Source organism: Anguilla anguilla, chromosome 3, assembly GCF_013347855.1.
Source record: "Anguilla anguilla isolate fAngAng1 chromosome 3, fAngAng1.pri, whole genome shotgun sequence".
NCBI classification, from domain to species: domain Eukaryota; kingdom Metazoa; phylum Chordata; class Actinopteri; order Anguilliformes; family Anguillidae; genus Anguilla; species Anguilla anguilla.
In genome coordinates, this window is record NC_049203.1 from 50,406,104 (window position 1) to 50,429,533 (window position 23,430).

The 23,430-nt window shown below is 36.8% G+C and overlaps 1 protein-coding gene across 2 annotated transcripts in view; it reads right to left on the reverse strand.

Annotated features, from left to right (window-relative positions):
- The window catches only part of glra1 (glycine receptor, alpha 1), a 57,193-nt gene that overhangs the window by 18,088 nt on the left and 15,675 nt on the right, over positions 1 to 23,430 (reverse strand). For both annotated transcript variants that reach the window (XM_035407448.1, XM_035407449.1), the window contains 4 exons: positions 9,624 to 9,691; positions 3,091 to 3,314; positions 1,226 to 1,308; positions 498 to 635 (listed from right to left, as the gene is read on the reverse strand). In XM_035407448.1, the coding sequence (XP_035263339.1) occupies positions 498 to 635; positions 1,226 to 1,308; positions 3,091 to 3,314; positions 9,624 to 9,691 (513 nt within the window). The remainder of the gene's footprint in view (positions 1 to 497; positions 636 to 1,225; positions 1,309 to 3,090; positions 3,315 to 9,623; positions 9,692 to 23,430) is intronic.

Consider the following 23,430-nt stretch of genomic DNA (forward strand, 5'->3'; position numbering starts at 1 on the left):
TTAATCTAAGGCAGCAGTTAATTGAAAATATAATTTAACAATATTATTTCCCCTAGCACTAGGCAGCATATAATTGTTCCCAGATAATCACAATAAATCCAGATTCTTTTGTTCCTCACTCCAGTTCTACTATAGATTTTAAAATGGCCTCCAGTGCTGTTTTCATTTTATCTGAACTGTAACAAATCCAGACTGGCAAAGTCAGCTGGACAGATGGTTCTTTAGCTGAATTGATGAGCTCATAAAGAATAAAAGGAAACATAGTTATGATTTTTTTTCAGTGTTTAAACCATAAATTCATTTATATTCCAACACATTTACGTTTATGTTCGATATGCTTCTGCACAAAAACAAATATAACGCTTACAATATAATGTTCTCAAACAATGTTCTACATTTTATGATAAAATATAATATGCATTTCTAATAAAAACAGGGCTTTCTTCTAGGAAACTGTTGTTTAAAGGAAAAGAGTCGGTCTTCTGAAAGCAACAGACCTGTGTTGTAGTGCTTGGTGCAGTACCGCAAGTCCTTCTCTTCTTTCAGTATAAACTGAGGTAAAGTCAGATCATCAGCCACCTGCACTGCTCCCTTCTCATCCCACTCGAATATTAGGTCGTTCATGGTGTAGCCGACTACAAAGAAACAACAGCGGCCAGTCAGACAAAAAAACAAAACAAACAGAAGTGAACAGGAAAATATTTTAAAGAAAATATAAAGCATGCCAAATTTAGGTAATACATTACACCACAAACAACATAGTGAGATTTGGACTGAGAATACTGCTTTAACCACGTTTGACATTTTCATTTTTTGGAGGATGTGTGCGGCGATATTCTTCCCGTCTGTCATAACGCCGTGACTGGAGATGCGAGACGCACGCCTGAATATGCCATTCTGCCGATCCCGCCTCTACTTGAGTTGCTCTGAAAGCCACCTGACTTTAGAATGAACAGCCGACTGCTGTGGAAGCTTCCGCCATTTCCATAGATAGGGGTGAGGTGAAGACTTGCAGAGGACCGCAAATTTAATGCAAAATTCTAAAAGAGGCAGAGGGTGGGAGGAGGCTGGGGAGCGGGGGCCCTGGATTGACTGATGCATCTGCTTGAAGGCGCACTTATATTATTACCCTCTACATCATCTCATTCTAGACCAGCTCCACATCCATCTCATTGCCACAAAATAAATATGCTCCTTCCAGCTTTAAGGATAATGGAATACTCACAGCTCTCCAGCTGCATAATGCAGGTCTGCACGTCCATGGGGAAATTCTTCAGGTCCATAGGGCAGGCCAGAATCAATGTTATTCTGAGAAAAACAAGTTTAAGAGTCAGTTACAGGTTAAACGATTATGGGTCTATCAGAATCCACACAAAATGTATTATTACACTGGTTGCATGGTGCGAATACACAATCGTTTCAAATTCAGTGCATTTATCTCAGATGTCAATGAGGTGAAAGTGTATTATGTGGACACCGTTTCAGCAATGACAAAGAGAAATTATTTTGTGGTGTGCTATTATGAAAAACCATTGATTCAATGACCAGTCAGTTAAACATTGAACTTTGCTCAAATATCCATTTGCACCACCTAAAAATGCAATTTTTCAAGGTTTTTATATTTATTTCAGTATAGCAACACCATGGAATATTATTAATAAAGATTAATGTCACATGAGACTATACATTGACATAGTCATCACACAAATAAACCAAAATACTACAATAATACAATACTATAATAATAATAATCATAATAATAATAATAATAATAATGCACCTACACTCATAAGCCATGAGTTTTTCACTAAATACTACAGATTACCACCTGCTGGCATTTACAAAACAATATTTAGCATTCACCCCATTCATAAAGCTACATAAATGACACTGTGTCTGTTTGCCACATGCCACATTTCCTATTTATAGCAACAACTCTTACAAATTAAAACACTCTCCACATTTTGGGCGCACAAAGGCAATGGGCTGTGAGAGCTTCATTTTGCTCATTTAAACTGTTTGATTGGATCTGGGGTTGTAGAAGCTCAGGATTAGTGGACTCTTTTGAAGCCGTGGCTTTCATAATAAACTGCTTTCAGTGGCTGTCATGAAATTCTACAAGTATGTAAGTAGGTGATGATAATGCCATATCTAAATGTGTGAATTTAGACACTATGAAAATCCCTTCAGGTCAAAGAATGAACATTAGATGGGCTTTTCAAAATGTTCTACAAAGGCGATGGGAGAAAAATGTTAGCAATGTTGAGTGTTGCACACAATACTGTTGAATACTATGACTTTAATGGAACCTTCTACACCATAATTTACTTTCAGCAACTGACAAACATTCCTTTCAGCATTCTGGGGAAAGATTTAAGTGTGCTGGTTCTGATAGCATTGCTCAGCCACGGTGAGATAAAAGTGTTATTTATGAGCAATTTCATATCAGGCAGGATACTGTAGCTGGATCTACAAGGTTTTTGTGATGGTATCAAATAAAAACGAAAAGAAACCTCTACTTTTTTATTTCCTTTTTGGCGGCTAGTGTGCACTGAATCCAGAGGTGAAAAATTCAGGTTTAGAAAGTCCCCCACATTTTGTTCCAATCTGCCAGGAGGTAGAAATAATCAGTGAAATCAGCTGGCTGAGGTAGAATAAACACCTGGCAGGACTGTAACCCCTGAGCCTTCCACCTCTGACTGATTCCAAAATTCTTAGATAGCATGAAGGTGGGATTTTGGGTGAGTGTAATATAGAGTAAATTATAGGTGTCAGTAAAGATGTCTACTTTGACATACGTATTGTTGCACATATGTTTATTTATTAATTTAATATTGCAGCACAGTCAAATCCAAAAATATGAATCCACATCCTTATGCCCCTGCAGCATACGAGTAAAAAAAACCTTTTTGAATTCTTCCACAAATTCAAATACGCTGCGTCTGTTTTTATAATGTGCTTTCTGAGATCAAACAAATACATCTTTACTTTTCACTTATCGTTTCCATTATTCCTGCCATTCTCTCAGGAGATCAGCTAAGGCAAAACACAGCTGGTATGACATTGCAGATCCACCAGGGGGCCCCTCACCTTATACTGTACAGGACGTTCCCGTTTTTAGCAATCCGCAGCAACTTGTTATCCGTGGTAACACCATGGAAATTGGCTCCCTTTTCATTGGCGAAGAACAGATCGGGTTTCCAAATGGAATCTAACATAGAAGGGTCCAGGTCCAAGGAGTCATCAGGGTACTCACTGTAGGCCAGTCGAGGATCATTCCATTGCTGTCTCAGGAATATGTTCACTCTGTAGTCCTATAAGAGAGACAAGGCAAAATCAATGGCAAAAAAAAAAAATCAACTGAAGTGAGAATAAGGATCATGCCCAACACTGGACAGAAGGGCCATCCATGATTTCACACTGTCAGCAACAACGACAACAAGATTAAGACGCAGTGATACCGTTAGAATTGCATTGATTGCCCAGAAGATAACAGCATTATGTCCAGGTAAGATTCACTGCTGCCACAGATTGAGTGAAACAAACACCTAATGTCACTGGAATCTTCCATTACCTGAAAAGATTTCTGAGGACAAAACTGATGCTATGTTTTCTTTTTTTCCCCTGAAGAATATGATTTATAATTGTTTGTATAGCACCAACCAAATTTTCAGATCTCAAGTGGAGGATCATGCTTTATTTGTCAAATAAATACTTATTTATATCTGTGTTAGCTAACACAGGATGAAAAATAACAGATATTTTACTGCTACTGAATCTTTCTTAGCTGATTGGCATTTGAAGGGAAATGTTTTGGGTTCATCTGATACCTCTAATGTATCAACACAGGACACCGACTAAATACTATTAAAATGGTTTAATAATAAATTACTCTAGAGGTGAGCTGCGGAGCCACATCTGTCGTACCACAAATTAAGACTTGTGTATTTCAATGCATTTTCTATAACCAGTGCATTATTTATTGTTCCTCATGGATATACATTTATATTTCATAGACATAAAATGTTTAATTAGGACAGGAGCCTGTGGGCCATCATAAAAATGTTATGGTGAGCATCTGGGATACTGTATATTGATTATGAGGTGTCAGCACTTTCCAGAAACATTTCTGTGAACGAGAAGTCTGAGACCTTCAAACTATAACCTTCAAACTACTAATATTAGAAAACATGGAAAATTACTGTACTAGTTCAAATGTCTATATATATAACCTTTAAGATGCCAAACTGCCCTTTCACATTGTCAGAGAATGGAGGGTTAAGCCATATTTCCATTAATATGAAAGCAAAAGATCTAAAGAAGCCATAAAAAGGGGGCTGGAAGTCCACAGGAAGTCTCGCACAGATCTCTGCATCCTGTGCTCCCTTAATTATTTCTGTATTAACACAGGATGAAAAATAATAACTAATATTTTAGTGCTACCAAATTTTTCTTAGCTGATTGGCATTTGAGGTGCAGTTTACCAAATACACGTAATACCTGTGAAATTTAACATGCATAGTTCCTATTGTAAACATTAAAATGTACACATATATGCTCCATCTCCAGTGGCATGCCTGTTATTTTCTTATTTATCCTGGTTGATAATCTTCCTATCAACTGTAAAATTAAATTAAAATATATATTGCTTAAATTACATATAATGAATATGAAATTAACTCTCGGCTCTAAATTGGAAACAGTTTCTGTCTGTTCCTAGGGATGGAACCAAGAGGCTGAAGATTTCATATTGCACATCTGATAAAAACTGACCAAGGCTCTTAACCTGAATCTATTTTGTTAAAAACTCCAGCTATGTAAAAATGACCCATAATGTGAAGACTGCTATCCATGTCATAAATAATGGTGCTTGCTCAGAAAATGAATAATATAATGGAATTCTGTTTGTCCAACTAGGGCACCACCTGGATGGCTATGCAAAGAGATCACTTATAAGGTTAACACTTTAGCATGCATTTATGCCTTACTATGCATTCCTCATGCCTGTGTAGAAACAACGCCACCTATTAGCAAAGGTTATTAAACCGTTATAAAGCGACTTGCAGAAGGGAGGAATGAAAATGGAGCACGTGACCTTTGCAACAGCAATCAGCCATATCATTACCTGGACTTTCTCTGGAGGTTATCTGAAGATGAGCTGTTTATCGCAAATACACAGCAGTACGAGATTAATTCATGAACTGTTGAGAGTGGCATATTAAAATTACACACTAATGTGTTGCATGGTTGTAATTTAGAGTATGTGGTAATTTACTATTTATGGGACACTCACGGCAATTTTTCACAGAGATTACAGCTTGTAGACTCCCCTGTGTTATTATGCTATTATAGTATCCTTGCTTGCATTATGCACTGAAAGCTGTAATAATATGTTTATGGAACTGGAGAAATGCAGTAGTAGTGGAGAAAACCGTAGTGTGACTCTAAATGGTGTTGCAATGCAATACATTATGTATACCACGCTGATGAACAAAATTTTTAATCATTGACAATAAAACACTCCTTTTTTAAGACTGTGTTCGCATTAACCATACAGCAATTGACTGATATATCTATACGATGTCAAAATTAGGAATATGCTGTTTGCATTTTAAATATCTTTCTGTCATCCATCATCCATTCCTCAACTGGCCTGCAGTGCATCTGGAGCAAAAGGGACACTGCAGTCGTGCCCTTGAGCAATACAGTCAGCCTGCACTCCCTTCGTAAATATACTACACTGTGTATATACTACGCTGTACAGTGGACTTGCAATACCTCGGCTTTGTCAGACGTGATATTATACACCAGCACACACATTATGTTCTCAAAACCAGATTTTTAAAAATACATTCTGCTTTGAAGGCAAAAAATAAAGTGAAGGAAAGACACAAAACTCGCGAGCACGGTTCATTTGGAGAACAAGTGGACTGAATCATGCAATTATCCAATGTGAAATGCTTTGTAAAACAGGCAAGGGGGGGATGCTTTTCAAACCATGTTGTCATGGCAAACAAGTAATTCTGAAATGGGACCAGCTGCACGCTCTCAACTAAAATAAAATGTGCAATTATCCATGATACAATTAGAAAGTCAACTGTGAATGAATGAGAAGCATGTCAAATATCAGACACAAAGGGGATTGTACTATGCAAATAAATACAGTAAGAACAATTATAACAGTTACAATTATATTGATAATCATAATAATATTATTAATAATACTAATAATAATAATAATTATTATTATTATTATTATCATTATTATTATAATGCATATATACATTCATAGACATGCTGTGTGCTATTTCCCTTCTACAGTCTATGTGCAAATGCAGAGAAATTTATCACTATTAGACTAGCAACTCTGTATATATTATTAGAATTTGGTATTGTAGACGTCTCATGTTTTCAGCAGCTGCAGAAATAAATAAATAAAAAGCCCTCATATTTCTTTCCATGATTTTCTGGGCTGAGGAGATGGATTTATAACAATGGCTCATAATGTCATTCAAGCCCAAGGCCAAACTAACTCCCAGCCTGCGACAGATTTTTAAAAAGTTTTGCTGTTCCCATGACTCAGCTGCAGCTAACTCCGGTGACAAATGGCAGAATTGGGGATTGATGCACTCAAGCCCGCTCAGGAAAATGAAAGACCCAGGCAGCTAATTGAACAGCCTCTCGACGCTCCCCTGAGACTCGTCCCTTTAAAGCAGGGTAAACAATTAGGAACGGCAGAAGGCCACGGGGACTGCGGGTCCCGATAGTAAGCAGATCCCTCCGGATCCCTGCATGAAACATTGTTCTCAGCAGTGCTATAAACACTACAGATTTATCGATGCCATCCCCGAACCAACCCCCCCTCCACAACCCCCCCGATTTTCTCTCCCCGGCATGCCCTGCCTCTCCGCTTGTTTTCGCTGTTGACGAGAGCGTGAGCACCTCGGATCAATTCCACTGGTTGTAGCAGGGAAAAGGAGTGGAAAATGTGGCATTAGTTCTGCATGAGGCGGTTCTGCGGGCCGCAGCGGTTTTAGGACAGCTCTGCTGACGTGCAGCACGGAGGCCCGGCTTGAATGGCTCCACCGCTTCGCCTCCATTCGCTTAACACCCCCAAACGCCGCTTGAGACAATTTCATTAGGGCCGTCATGTGACTCACGAGAAGGCAAACACCGAGATAGGCTAATCTTGCTTTTTTTAAAAATATGACATCATTCTATATGACATCATCATCTGCCTAAAGTAGTTTTGATCATTCGGCAAGACACGGTTCTTCGCTGAACCTGAAGGAGCTGCCCATTGAATGATTTAATGTAGAAAATCATGTATTATTTGTAAATCTACATACCTCTGGATCATCTCGAGAGGGAAAAATGCCAATAGAACCAGAAGCTTTAGCAGTGATGTCTATTAGCTTATTGGCAGCAACACCATGGGAATTCTTCAAAAAGCTTCATCTTGCACAAACAAATCCTTGAATGCATTTACATAGGACACTAAAATACTATTACAATGGTTTAATAAAAAATTACTCTAGAGATGAACTGCAGAGGCACATCTGCCCTACCACAAATTAAGACGTAAAGCGTATTACAATACGACCGAGTGCATTTTGTATAACCCGTGTATTAATAAATGTTCCTTACGGATATGTATTATATTTCACAGACAGAAATGGCTTAATTGGAAAAGGAGCTTGTGGGCCATTATAAAAATGTTATGCTGAGCATCTGGGATATATTGATTATGAGGTGTCAGCAATTTCCGGTGCCCTTTTACATCTTCTGAGAATGGAGCATTAAGCACCATTTCCATTAATATGAAAGCAAAAGAGAACTGATCTGCACAAGCCATATAAAGGGGACCAGAGAAGATCGACAGTAAGTCTCACATTCCTGCATCCCCTATTGTCAACTTATCTGTGCTAATAACATCTCCCCTGAATGGACCATCCCATGTCAGGCACATGAATATTCAGATCTCAGCAAAAACATATTTTCAACGTAAAACAAATGTCAAGTGACATAAAAAGCCTTGTCTATAACTCTTTATTTAAAACTGGCTAAATCTAGGCCTGCCATTGAAAGTATTGATAAGGTCATGCTACAATAAACAACATTTTAATACAATATTGTATCTTGGCTCACACAAATTAAACAAGCGCCATTTCAAAGCAATGGTAGCCAATGTTTCCTAAATTATGTCTAGTAACTTGGTCCAGTGTTTTTTCATCTTACCATCTAAAGAGAAGGTGGTCATTCAAAATGTATCTGTCACATGAAAGAGTCAAATTCATTTGTAGTGGAAATAATCTACAGTACAATTCAGCTGTTACATCGAAAAATTAATAAAATGACTACACCATGGGTTTGAACAATTATCTGGTTTGTGGTCCCAACCGAACAACGTAATGTTTGTTCTGAGTAATTGATGGAAGTTGCTGGTAGTTTGTAATGAATCAGCATGACTGTGACTCCCTGATCTAACATTGGTTTTAAGGGGGATCCCCCTGGGTCAACTGCAGGTCTGAGGGGATCCCCTGGTCTAATGTCGGTTTATTGATGTCATTTATGATGTAATCAACAGGAAAAAAGAAGAAGAATGAGAAAAATCCAAAATAACCCCAGTTTAGGGCTTTACTGTTTCGATGTGCGAGGTTGTTCACAAATTCTGTCTGTGAGTCTGTGGTCATTGTGGTTATTTCTGTAAGAAACCCTGGAAAGCGCCAAACTCACGGTGCTGTATAGGTATGGGGCATACCGCCTTGCCAAGTCGTACCTTGGTGGATGGCACTGCCCAATATTGGGCACTGCAACAACAAAATCTGGTCACTGAGATGAAACCAAAAAATAATTTGTTGAGGATTTTTGAATGGGGAGATGTGCCACTGACCAGGTCGGGTTGTGCTATGCAGTATTCATCCCATTCCAGCAATAAAGCCATAAAATAAATTTGTTCTGTGCTCAATTTCAAGCTGAAACAGACCTAAATTGACTGCCTGTGGAAATGGTTTGATGGTAATCTCTGTTCAGAGGAACACCATGTTTATTTATTTTCTGAAGTACTGCCTACTCTTCAAGATGCACTGTTTAGGCAACCCTGTGATTTGTCAATCCAGCTATTAGCTATTTCTTGGTTCAGCAATTTCCCATATTGAATATGGGCATTTCTATCCAGTTGAGCGGATATTCTCTAGCCGGCTGAAATTGAAGGGAAGGCTCAGAGGACTCAGAAACAGGCCTAAAAGCTTGGGGGGAAATTCCAAATCCCCGCATGACTAATACAGATACACTGCAATAGCACTTCAAATGGACTACAATGGGCATGTGTCAGTGCTATATTTCCCAATTCTTACCAACATTTGTGTCTCCATAACTGTGCTCTCAATATGCACTTTCACTGCCAGACAAATTAATCAGCACTTTAATGGAAAAACTTCACAGTTCTTGTATTCTTATATAACAATGAATGATTACAACACACTTGTTTTAGCAGAATGATGGATGAAACTTTTGAAACCCAAAATGTTTCACTTAAAAATATCAATCATAACTGGAGGGGGGAAAAAATTAATTTCATGACTGTGCTGTGTCAGATAGGTTTGAAATGTAGTTTCACTCACCATTGTCGTTTCAGCAATGGACCCAAAACTGTTAATAAATATGTTGCAGGTTACATTTACAGGGGGACCTGTAAAAAGACACAAAAAATGAGAAATCTTAAATTGATTATAAAAACAGTGCCATTATTTATTCTAACAGAAATACGAACTCATCTTGGGGACATACTAAATTTGCTAGTTTTTCTTCAAACCTTAATTGCAACTTCAGAAATTTTCATTGTTCTTAAATAGACACCTATTGTATGATGATTCTCTTTTTTAAAGGCCACACACCATGAAGAATGAATTTCCTATATGCACCTCAAACAACTTTTATTCAGATCGAGGCATCCTTTCATTTTCTTTACACCACAAATTTGATGGATACTCCATTCTGATTAAACAATGAGAAATCACTGTGTCTTGTATGATGGCTGTTTTATTACGACTGCAAGTTTCACAGCAGATTATATCCATCTTCACTTTATGTATTCAAGTAGCCCAGTCAGAATACGTTCCCAGGTGTTGAAATTAAACACTACAGTCAAATTGGGAAAAAAAAGCCTGGAAAGAAGTAAAAGAAAATAGAAAAAGCTGATCATGTTATGGGAACAGCAGACATCCCAAACCTGGCCATCTACATCCAAAAATACCTCCTTAAACACAATGCACTTCACAATAAATGTAAATACTTGATTACATTTTTGCAAACAGTGTGAATTACACAAATTAAAAACATTGAGCTGGCTTGTTTGTGATCGCTAGAATCCATTGCTGTCTGCTGGTACTATTTTGCAGTGGAAGCTAAAAAATGTTTCTTTTGGCAAGTACCTTTGTATAAACAGGATAATGTACATCAAGTTCGTCATTCACTTCAAAACCACCCTTCAGAGAGATTAAGCTCCCTCTGCTTTGCATTAGGGTCACGTCACCCTGTCACTCACTATACATTATAGCTTATATAATGATCTATAAGGCACATGATTCCTTTATAATGGGGATTTTAAACCGAGAAAATGATATACCGACAGGTGAAATTAGTGGTGCTGTAACAGCAGAATGCGTAGGCCTACACCTGCGCAGTAAAGTGTCCAGTGTTAACTCAGCTCTAAAAGAGTACATATGAGTCCAGTAAGGACCATTTGTACTCTGTAAGACTTGATTTAACACTGAACATTTTACTGTGATCGCTGAAACAAAACCATTTTATGGAAGATGAGTTCAAAGGCCAAAAAAAAATGGCAACAAACCAAACCTGCACTGTGTTAAAATAAGTCAAAGAACTTAAAACATATTTTTAACATCAATTATTTAACTTTGTGTAAAATTACATTGAATGGCTGGCTATTGTTTATACAAATGTTCTCCAGTGCTACACTTGAGATACTCATGGTATTTTTCAGACGGATTTCTCAAGGTTAGATTAAACATTTATGCAGCAGGATGGCTCTCTAGTTGTGGATCCTAAATTACTTTGTAATAAGAAGGAATAAGTGATTACTTTGAGACCAACACTCATTTTGAATTTAGTTAGAAAAGCCACCCATAGGGAAAATTCATCATGGTGGATACCCATTCTTTCAAAGGCAAAACTGACACAAGAAACTCCAATTGTGTTGTGCATTTTTGTTGTTTAATTATAGTCAGACACAGGAGGACAAGTGTCACTCAAAATGAATGCTTAATACTCAATGTTCATACATATAGATCAGCACAAATACCAAGTTTAACATCTAAAATTGACAAAGGTAAATCATTAAATATTTTTCCCATTGCTCCATTGGACATTAGTGATATCTCAAAGTCCACCAAATCTATTGAGAAAAATAATAAGCACACTTCTAAATAGACCTGTCATATATTTTGTGGAATGGCTTCATTAAAACACCTGGAATGCCATAGCAGATTTCATATCTTTCTGGGTAATTCAGATCAGAGCCGCTCAAATTTGGTCCAAGGGGACCTCTTTGTATGCTGGTTTTTGTTCCAACCAATCTGTTGCTCAATTAAGATTGATGAACATGTATCTATGTTTTTTACATTTTTTTTCCAATAAAGTTGTTAACACAAAGCAGGTCTGATGTGTTATCATTTGCTTTGTCTTTGAATTCTTCAGTATGTACCAAATGATTAGTTTTGGTGGCCATGTGTCCACACTTTATACAATTAGGTGCAAGACCTTGCTGATTCACATTAGTCTTTAATTTTATCAGTTATTTCATTAACTATTTTGCTTTTCTTTATGCAACCATTTTCAATATAGCATAATGCGAACTTGGGACTTTAATTCATTTGTGGCAATGCTAGCTATTTCTAACATAATGTGGCTTAAGAGAGTAGGTAATCTACCAAAACATGAAAAGTGCAATTTTAAAAAATGAACAGCTTGTTAAAATTCTGGGGGTGTATACTGTATGTAATTGGAATGAAAACCAGCATGCACTGGGGTCCCCCAGGATTCAACTTGAGAACCGGTGCTCTACATTGTGCATACCCTATTTTACAGCACTTCGGATAATAAGGGCAACCAGTATGTTAATCATGACAGGCTGTAGCAGAGATCACAGCTGACCTTTTAAGCAGATCTATGGGAATCGACACATAGCCCTGCGTTCTCTTTCTCAGTCCTGTGAACATGTTTTGGTGGCAACATGGAAATTGTAGGTACAAAATTCAGTGTCAGATGAATTCAGCGCTCACTAACTAGTTAGATTTCCTATTAATTTCTATTGCAAAAAATAAATCCCAATAATCCCAATCAAAATATTCATTTTAATCTCATCAAACATATTTACATTTGAAACAGGTGTAATTTATATGTACGCATACTCATGCAGTTCAAATAACGATTACAGAGGGATTAGTACCATAGGGAAAAAAACACCAAAGCAAACAGACTTTTTATTGATATTTCCCCTGAACAAATGGGATTTTGTGCATTGCTATTCGGGATTCTGGACGGCAAAGGTAACATCGCTCCGTTCGGAGGAAGACAAGTAAGTGAATGTAATCATTTTTCATTTTTCCTTCTTTTTTTTTCTGGCTTGCCATGCAGAGTGTGACGCACGGGCAGAGAAATCAAATGTCCTCCCAGCCACTGCAATTCTCTTTATGTCCTCGCAAGGAGGAGCAGAGCGTGAGGAGAAAAATTAATAAAGAAGCAAAACTAAGACGCCGCGCCCATTAGCTGTCATAGCAGGGCGACTCACCACGCAGGTCGTATATGTTTATGCCACACAAATCTATGTGCCGGGCAAACAAAGCCATGAAAACAGGGCCGTTTGCAGCTTGCTCCTCTTCCTCTCAAAACTTAATTTCTGTGCTGTACCACTGCTCTGATAAGACTAAGTGCTAATAGATGTTGGTCATGATTTATTACTGCTGATAATGCACTTTCATCCATCTGGCACTTCAAGAATGGAATGGGAGGGAATTCTGAGCATTTTCAATGTTAAAATTAAGATCATAATAAAATTAAGTAACAAAGAGGAAGCATCGGAGACTATGTACAGTATATGACACTGTTGTCTCAAATAGCCAAGTCCACAATTATATGTGGACTTATTATAGCACACTTATTTGTCCTCAAGTAGCTTGTCAGTGGCCTTTATGTCCTTTTGATTTGAATCAAAGCCACGATGCAGCCAATATCAATTAAGTGCAAATAATTTAGTACACTGTCCTCAAACATTGATGTGTAGTATAAAGAAGAACATTTCCATGCTGTAACGCTGATAATTTGTTGTCTAAATAGATTTGCTACCTACCGTTTATGTTTTGCTCAAGTTTTATGAAACTATGTTTAATATAGATTAGTGATGTGCAATGTCTAAGTGTAATTTAGTATTATTGAAGCATAAGAGGAATTTCTAATTTATATTTTCCCTTTTAAATAAAGCCATGCTAAATAATCAATATTGCTGAAGTCAGTTTAGTATTTCACAGTAACCTCATCTTTATTGTTTTGACTCTGTTTGAGTTTAGAGTTCGATATACAATATTTCAGATTGTTGCATCTTAATGTTTTCACCCATTTTAATGTGATGAAGAAACTGATTTATCACTAAGCAAAGCTCAATGTACCCTGAGGGAGATGAGAGGGAAGCAAGGGGATTCTGTTAAATAAATCAGAAATTAAATTATATTGAATACATTCACAATGCAGCTGCCTTCAGCACAACCACAATGACTCCAAAACATTAAATATTTATATTTTTACCTATAAGTTGAAGTCAAAGCCATAACTCCTTTTTATTGTGCTTATATATATATATATATATACCACAAATGCTCAGGGAGGGTTAGATTAATTTTATACCTCCAAGCTGGACAGAAAAGTGAGCCAAAGCTTTCTCTGTCAAGACTGTAGATATAAATGCCGCAATAGGCTGGCCATTCTTCAGGCCCAGTGCCTACAAATGTGAGACGGATTTCCTTCCAATGCTATCCAATCTTAACTTATGCACATTAACCTTCATAAACTACTGTTAACATCGATGCTATTTTGATTTTGCTAAAACCAATGAATTGTTTTCTCTTCTGTGCGATTATGTGTTCTGTAAATAGTTTGTCAGTTTATATTTGTTCATATATTGCCATCTGCATATAATTTGTTTTACTTCTTTGTTCACTCTTCTGATCAATAAAACGTCAAATTCATGTAATGTCTGGGTCTGTATAAATTATTTGATGTACAATGCAGCACATAAAAACCCTTGCAACATGCTCATGACACAATTTCACAAGGTGCTTTTTCAAAACATGACTCAGCCATTTGAAACAAATTCACTAGGACACAGTTAAAATGACAACAAGCAATTTATGTTATTCCTAATTCATTTTTATGTAGTATTCAGAATATCGTGAAACAACCAACACATTTGTTTTTGTTTATGTTTTTTCAGCATGGGAATTCTTGACAAAGGAATACATTCATAAATGATTAATATTGGAGCGCAGCCCAGCGACCATATTTTTGAACTGCTATATGTAAATATGTATACAAATTCATTAACTGGTGTTCTTTATTACCCATAAGCATGACACTCTCTTTCTCTCAATCTGTCCCCCTGGCTAAAAACTGGGTAATAGATCTATAAGCAAAAGCGATCACCAAGAAAAACTTCTGACATATTTCTTTGCTTTTTCCAATTTCCTGTAGCTTTCCCAAGCAATTTAATCACAGTTTGGTTCAGGATGGCACAGGGGAACGGGTTAGATGAATGAGTGCAACGTAGTCACGGTAACCTTCAAATGACAGACACAACGTTATTCTGCTTTGTTATTCATGGTTTTAAAGCAACAATATTCTAAATGATGAAACATGATATTTGTTGCCAAATGCAAAACTCTTTAATTGGATTTTTATTTCTATGACGTGAGCACATTTTCTCCCATGGAACTTAGCATATTAAATTGCACGCAATAATTGTGCACTTCCCTCTCCAGCTATTACCGACCAAGTTATTTATAGTTGAATTTTTGGTAAATTCTATTTTTAATATAAATGCATATGCTTATTTATAAGCTAAGTGTCATATCTAGACAAAGATTTGTATAAGTACATATTTATTAATGGATATGAGATTAACTCTGCAAATTATACCGTGTCTAAACACTGCATCAGAACAAATAGAGAAAAGAGAAACCCCAGACAGCTTTGATCTTCAAAGGTCGACAGAACTGTTTGCTTTCTTAGGGATTACTGAAGCTGAAAAGAGGGCAGCAGTGTAAGCTTGTACAACATTGCTGCGCACGGGTATAATTCTCTTGTTGGCACGGAGCATTCGAGTACATCGCAGCCCACTGTAGGACGCACAATCTTCATACACTCAATAACAAATACGACGTTACGCTTCATTACCGAGAAAGCGGGCAGTCGTGTCATTGCTCCGAGTCCTCCGATTTCAGTCATGAATGCACCGGGTCACTAATTATGCACGGACCCGAGAGAAGGGTTTATAGCCGAGATGCTCAAAGAGCGCTGTCCACGAGACACTCACAGCAGGAGAGACAGTAACGGGGTAACCACTGAGTAAACAAGGACAAACAAAAGCAACTAATTCTTTGCATGTGGCTCCCCAATTAGAGATCTGCTACATAACAGCCATATACCTGCATGCGATGCGGAGGCCACAAGGGAGAAGAATGTGGCAGCATAGTTTTAGTTATACGCAGAAGTGATGTTTTTAGCTCAGTGATGCCCACAGTGCCTCTACTTATATTTTATCAACTGTCATATATTCAAATTAAATTAAAATATAGATCTGTCAAGAGTCAAATAGTCTTCACGGATCTGTATTTTAATTGAATTTGCTCTATATAAGGTAATCTGATTTTTTTTTTAAATCATCCACATATCTGACAAGGCCTGACAAGACATATGAAAACAGAGATTCCTTATGAAAACAAGCATCAAATGATCAGGCTGTGAGAAAGCACCATTACCTCGGGTTCTACACACAGAACTATTTCTTCCTTCCTCAAAGAAAAGGTTTCTCACATATTTTACAGACCTCAGACAGAGGGAACCGCCGAACAACTTTCAGAGGCTAGATCAAAGCAATTGCAGTATCCGCATGGTAAGAATGCATCTCAATATGTGGTGAAAAGGCATTAAAATACAGGAGTGGTGTGAGTGCGAAGGCGAGGCTAGTTTGAGCAGCCGAGCGGGCTGTCAGGCGGCCGCAGCGAGAGACACCGAGCCGGCTGTTCCACGCGCCTATAAGTAATGGCAGACTGCTAAATTACCAGGCTCCTTTCCCTCCCCTCGGGCTAGCTGTGACTGATAGGGTGACATGACAGCCTTGGAGGAGTGTGGCTGGAGAAAGACGTAAATCGATACCAGGGCCATGGCATGGAATAGGGAATTGAGAAGAGGTGACCGGGGCTTGATTACACTGGATTAGCTATCAAGGTGCATTTTGCAAAGAGGAATAATAAAAGGAAAAAGATTGACGCTAAGCATGACAAAAAATAGTCAAAGATATGAACAAACAACAAACGTTCTCAGTTCTATTGAGACAATGGGAATATGTTATCCTTTACCACTGTTATGCGGTACAATCGATGCAGCTTAGAAAATAATAATCATCAGTGCACATCACTGGATATTGTTCAGTCTTTCAATCTCAAAGTGACTTATATCAGCTCTCAAGTGGCCTGAGCTCAAAGAGGTCTCTAACCTCCTATGAAATGTGGAAAAAAAATCTAATTAATGTGTCAATCTTTAAAATATGATGTTCCTTGTGGATAAAGGATGAAGTACATTGCTGGTAAACTAAAGTAGTCTAAGGTACTCTGATGGAAACATTAGTTTCCATCATTCTTTAAAAAATGGGCAAATAGTATATTTCTTCTTCTTATTATTCTTACTATTACTATTCTTCAAAATATTTATTTATTTAATGTTTTTCATTTGTTGCTAATTTGTTCTTATTATTTTAAATCTATTTATTTATTTTGTTTTCGTATTTGGTGGTAATTTCAGCAAGTATAAACTTTATGGTGTGTTGCAAGTATATGTAAAATGCTCTTTTCAATTTAAGACTGAATTCAAAAATATATATATACTGTAGGTTAGAACAAACATGGGAAATGGTGCTAGCTGCAGAAAAAAAAGTAGCATTTATTCTTTTAGTTTTTTCAGTCAACATTGTAGTTTGTATGCGCAACAAATGTATACATATGCTAAAATCATTACTGTGATGTAAAGAGCTTCAGTGAACTATTTGGCTGATCGTAACTTTCTCAACTGCCAAGACAAAGGGATGCACCAGGCCTTTAAAAAAACGCAGTCACTCTATGCATTGTATATACTGGATATTTTCACACATCCTTCCATTGTTATACATTTGGCTAAATGTTCTGTAATATCAAGCTTTCACAAATTGGAGCTAAAGACCCCAGGTTAGCTAGCTCTCCAGGTTTTGTACTTCATGCCCATAAATGTTCCATTACCTTTTGGCATTCAGCAGACAGGCTTATACAGAACAACTTTTAACAGATTAAATTTTCTTTACATACAATCCTTTTAGGCAGCTGGATATTTTACAGAAGAAATTCAGGTTAAGTACCTGGCTCAAGGGTACAACAGCATTGCCTCAGCATGCAATCAAACACAAAACCTTTGAGTTACAAGTTGAGTTCCCTAACATTATACAAGGAAAATATTAGACTGCCACCTCCACAGTGACATTTATCAACTGTTAAGATACTGGCTGGCACGTACTGTAGGCAACATATGATGCAGGAACATTTTACATGGGATATTTACTGGTATGTGTGCAACAGTGCTGTTTGACAATTATCTTCCAAAGCTGTATTTTTAATTGATTTCAATACATTTCCCCTTCATTTACAACTGATATATAAAGGTAATGTTATATGAGATATCTTGCAAAGTTCACAATATGAATTAAAAAGACGCAAATCTTACAGATTTTATCAATACTGTCAATAAAACACATTACTGAACAATAGCCTTCATCTGAGAGCGATTAAACTATAGCTTACCAACTGGCCGTCTGCTTGGTGCCTATCTCATTAGGTACTCGCACACAATCAATTTATCTAACATTTGTTTACCAGCCAGTGATCCAATTAGTTAGCATACAAGATCCAGTGGCCATCTAATGAATATGAGTATCATTAAGTGCCATTAGCTACAAGAATGCCCAGTAGCTAATGGGAATTAATGATACACATGTACACCTTGTGCACTTTGTAATGTTGCAACAAAATATGATGAATAGCTGCAACAGGATAAAGCTGTAGTTTGTTTTCCACTGGACATATTTAAGGACAACATTCTTATATCTGGATTTGCCAGAGTTCTTTTTCTGTCATTTGAATCTTTCAAATTTCTCTCATCTACAGCATCAAGGGTGTAACATCTTTCTAAAATGCACTGTGTGAGCCTCAAGCTCTAATAAAGCATTTGTTCGCACTACAGAATTAATTGATTAATTGTAAATGTCTGTGCATTTTAACAGTTTTTAGAGGCATTTAAAAAACTCTCAAGACTCTCCAGAACTAGGAATGGAAACCATAGGCATTAAATAGTGTACATAACTGTGCCTATAATTAGCTAGCATCTATACACTCTGTTATTCAGCCATGTTTTAAACACAATGGCATTTTGATCTTCAAACTTTACTGATTTTATAGACTTCTAGGATGTAAGCCGCCTGGCCACAGAGGTCAACCAAGGCCATCACTGTCTGTTAGCAAGTTGCCCCAGGCCTGCCACACAAATAAACGGAACAGCAATTTGAAACTGAATTTACTTCTTGCACTCTGGTCCATTTTTTAAACATTTTGTGTATTTTACGAGTAGGGATGCTTCAGTTTAGACAAGGAAAATTAAACTTGAATTCATCTGCAAAATAACTGAGGTTAATTTGCTTCATTACTTGCTGCTACTGTATATACCACTCAAATTCTATTGGGTCCATATGTCAACTTTTGAATCACGCATGGTTTTTGAATTGCATATGCTCTATAATTTCTTGAATTCTTTCTTGAGAATATGCAAGTACGCTGGAGATGACAGACAGCCTACGTGCTGTGCTCTTGCCTTTTCTAAATGTGAAACAGTTCAGACACCTGCCAAGGATCTCTGGCTTGAAATGAACACTCTGGGTTAAGGGAATATTCTTCATAAAGGCATAATATTCATAAACATTAAGCAAATATAAGTGCTTGTATAAAGTCAATTTGGTATTGCATACACAATATATTGCACATTTTTAGTCCTCCGAGTGATGCCATTATTTTTTTCCAGAAAACCACAAGACAAATAAAGTATTGCCAAAGGAATATGGGGGAAACACTGAAGGAAATTAAATTCAAAAGTGCTAGACTAGAGAAAGTCCATGCAGTCTATTCAGGCACAAAGTTGGATCCTTAACATCACGTTCCAAAAAGCATTTGACTGCTGTGCTATAGGAATGCAAACATAACCTGGGTTTCCAACCCTCCTTAATATGAATGTCACTCGACAAAGTACCATGCCTTGAGTTGGTAATGCCCAAGGTTAATTTCTGGCCTGAAAGATCAGGAATGTGGAAGTGAAATGAGCATTGTTTCTTTCACTTTTCTCTTGATTAGAATTTTATGAAGCCTCAAAAGAACAAAAACATTACTCAACTAAATTCCTCCTCTTAATCATGTCCCCAAATGTAAACTAATAATTAATGCCCAGGACTGATTAATTTTAAACATATTAGCAATGTATGCCTTCAAGTTACTATCAATTTATCAATTTTACATGGTATAAATATGAATTTATTAAATTATGAAATTATGTAAATTTAGGAAGCAGTAGAGGACATGTAACATGTAAATTAAATGGCTGAAAACTGCAACCAATAACTTTCTGTAATATATTTATAAACACATTCTGCTGTTCTTTTTGTAATTCTTGTCATGTCTTCTGTAAATCTGGATTACAGCAAATGTATTATAAATATACAGTAATGTACTGGCTACCATGCTGCCAGTAATTTAGTGTAATTTTGCAGGATGTTTATTTTATTCATGTCTTTTTTTTATTACAGTCTATAGCCACTAACCTATAGCATACAGTGAGTAATATGACTCAAACATCTCCATGAATAATGGTAGCTAACATCATCAGCTACCTCTTTTCAATTTTAATATTACATACACTATATTATATATAAATTGCCAAATTATATCAAGTGGATAAAGATTACTCAGTTGAGCACTGTGGAATGAAGTTACAATTGTAGAGAACATGTTGACAAACAGCCTCTCCAATAACAAGATGTGGAGACAGGGCATGTGCACCACTGAACCGAATTTAATTTCTATGGCAGGCACATATGTTATGCTCTTGCTCTGAATCACAGAACCATAAAGTGAATGCATTGGACATTTTCCCCTTTCTAATTTTATTTATTTTGTAACTATAAATCCTTTACAAAGTGTGTTCCCTCACATGTGCATATACACACACATTTTATCCACAATAAAAATAAATGCCAACTACTAGGCCCTATAGCTAACTATATCACTTGCATCTATCAGTCTGGCTTCATTTATAGACATGACAAAGTGGTTAATGGTCACAACACTTGACAGAAGTAATTATTTGGCACATGATGATCACAGAGGAGTGCACCTCACTTGCCACATTAATGGATTGTACCTACACTGAAGATGGCAATGAAGATATACTGTATGTGGGTCTCAAAGGGATTACACCAAATTACATTGTTGTGGGTTGAGAGAATAACTGGATTGCAACACAGCCAGTGTACCTCCCTCCTAGGCAATAACCATTCAGGATAGCTTGTGAACTGCGGCTAACGGGCTGGTGGTTCTACACGTTTTGAAGGATGTGTGTGCTAGTGTGAATAACAGTGGGGCAGGAACTACGGTTATGATTGAGAATAACACACTAATGAATAAAAAAATAGACATATAAATCAGAAGAATAACAAAGCTTTAGTGAGCAGTCCTGTTCTGGAACTGTGCGAGTACTGCAATGGGCCACGGGCAGTACAATTTAGGAAGCCATTCTAATCACAAATCATGTTTGAATGAATACAATTTGTACAAAATGCAAGCTTTATGTACTTCAAACAAGCACCTGTCTTAAAGCAAATTTACTTTTGATATTGGTATTTGTTTAGTATATTAAAAAAGAAAGTGTTTTTAAACACTGTTTTAAAGGAATGCCATTTTTTACAGTTGCCTTCTGGGGTTCTTAAATTGTATGCATCTGAAGGCTATTGATGATATCAGCTTGAAAGAAACAAGGCTTTCCTTATCTGAATAGTTAGAACGCACCTGTTTAAAAAAAAAATCTTCATCAGTAATAAGTTAAAAATGGTGTAGGCGGTCTTGAATGTCACAAAATGTGTTCTCAAATCTTAAAAGATATTATACTGTAATTTGTGAAAACTACTTTGACATTTAAAAACAAACAATTTTTCATTATTTAATTTTATACAGTACATATAAAAAAGTAATCATTATTTGACAAAGCTCTGAGTCCAGGTCTGGCTTTTGTTCTGTCAGACTAGTGACATGTCTCATTTTTTAAACTCTCTTGTGAGCACTTCCCAGCAGTGTGTATTAATAAAAACATTTTTCACTGTACAATGGCTCATTTGGTCCCATTAGTGATTAAGCTTTAGTCGGCTCACTGTGTGTTATAAGTGTATGCTATTGTGATGTGTATAGTGCTGTAAGTCACTTCATCAGTGTCAAACCCAAGCCTCTATGGACAGTCAATAAGATAGCTTTGGATGAAGCTTTGACAAATAATCACAAAGTGTCTTCTGTTTTTTTTCTCTGAATTGTATGTCTCATTTTAAGATCATGACTGCTAATATTTTGCATATTTGATCATTTTAAAACTGTTAACGTGCAAGTGCTTTGCATCCTGATGCAATTTCAAATTAACTGAGGTTGTTTTTTTCAGACCAGGAAGATTCATTTAAATTGTATTCATTTGCAAACTGTTAATTTCTGCATGCCAGAATTAGATTGGCTACAGGTTGCATTTTTTCAATTGTTCTTTGCAATGTTTTGAAAATATATACTATTGGTACATAATTCTCTGCACAACATCCTGGTATTATGAAGAACATAGATACCTGTTTTTTAGATACCTGTGGTATTTGGTGTTTTCATTGATTACCAGTAAAATAAACTATGAGCGGATGTTTCTATCTGCGACACTGTTCTGTATAGAATGATTCATGAGGGATTGATTAGGTGTGAGGTTATTTTTAACTGCTTTGCCTGAAATGAATCTAAATGCATTTTCTTTTTTACTGCACGTATTTTTGAGTGAAATGGCAAACGATCACAGTCATGCCCTTTTGATGGGCTCGGTTTGCTTTAGCATCCTGATGTGATGGAATTGCTGTTAGAGTGTTCACATACTGCTTCAAACTGACCAAGCCAGACTTCAAATCAGTCAATATGCCCTTAAGAAAAAAAGGACGGAGAACAAGAAATGTATTACTCCGAGAACGCATCTTGATTTCTTTCCATCTTGAATTCAGGAGTTCATGTTAAAAAACCTCACAGGTTATTTGACACAAGCGATAATGGCCCATTAACAAATGACTCATATGTATCAGACCAAACCGCAGCAGAACAAATTAAACATTATTTAGCATCTTGCAAATTACTCTGTACTTTCCCATTCATTTCCACCATTTTATTTAATCGATATGAACATCTTTCTCTATCTGATTCTAGGGTAAACAATATTCTGCTACATAATGCCTCTTCCTATTTCATCACTCTGTACCTTTGGAATTTTGGAACAAAGATGCATAAGCACCAGTATTGCTATTTATATGGTTCATTTTTGCAAGGCATTGCCTTTAAATAAGATTCTAGGGAGGTAATGCAAAACTAGAGAAAGTTCTACATTTTTACCTTAAATATTGCCCTGAAGGGGAAAAGGACCTGCTGCACTTTATTTTTGGTTCTGGACCTTATGGTGAGCAATCAGCAGTACATGACATCACCTGAAAGGCTGTCACACTGGAATTAATCATTGCTCTGCCTGGCAGACTCTTGCACAGAATAAATGCCAAGTTCATTGTGTGCTGGTTGTTCGGGCCGCTTCATTTTGGAAACATACATTTTGGCACAAAAACGTAGCAATATTAACTCCACTTCGAACGAATAACCCTATTTCGTACTCTCTCTTTTTATGGGGGAAATCACATGTTCATGGAATCATATCTATATGCATTGATTTAAACAGCTTTCAGAGAAATTCGCTGGTGTTGTCTTCATCACTACTGTTTACTCGATTGATTTTTGTAATGAGATT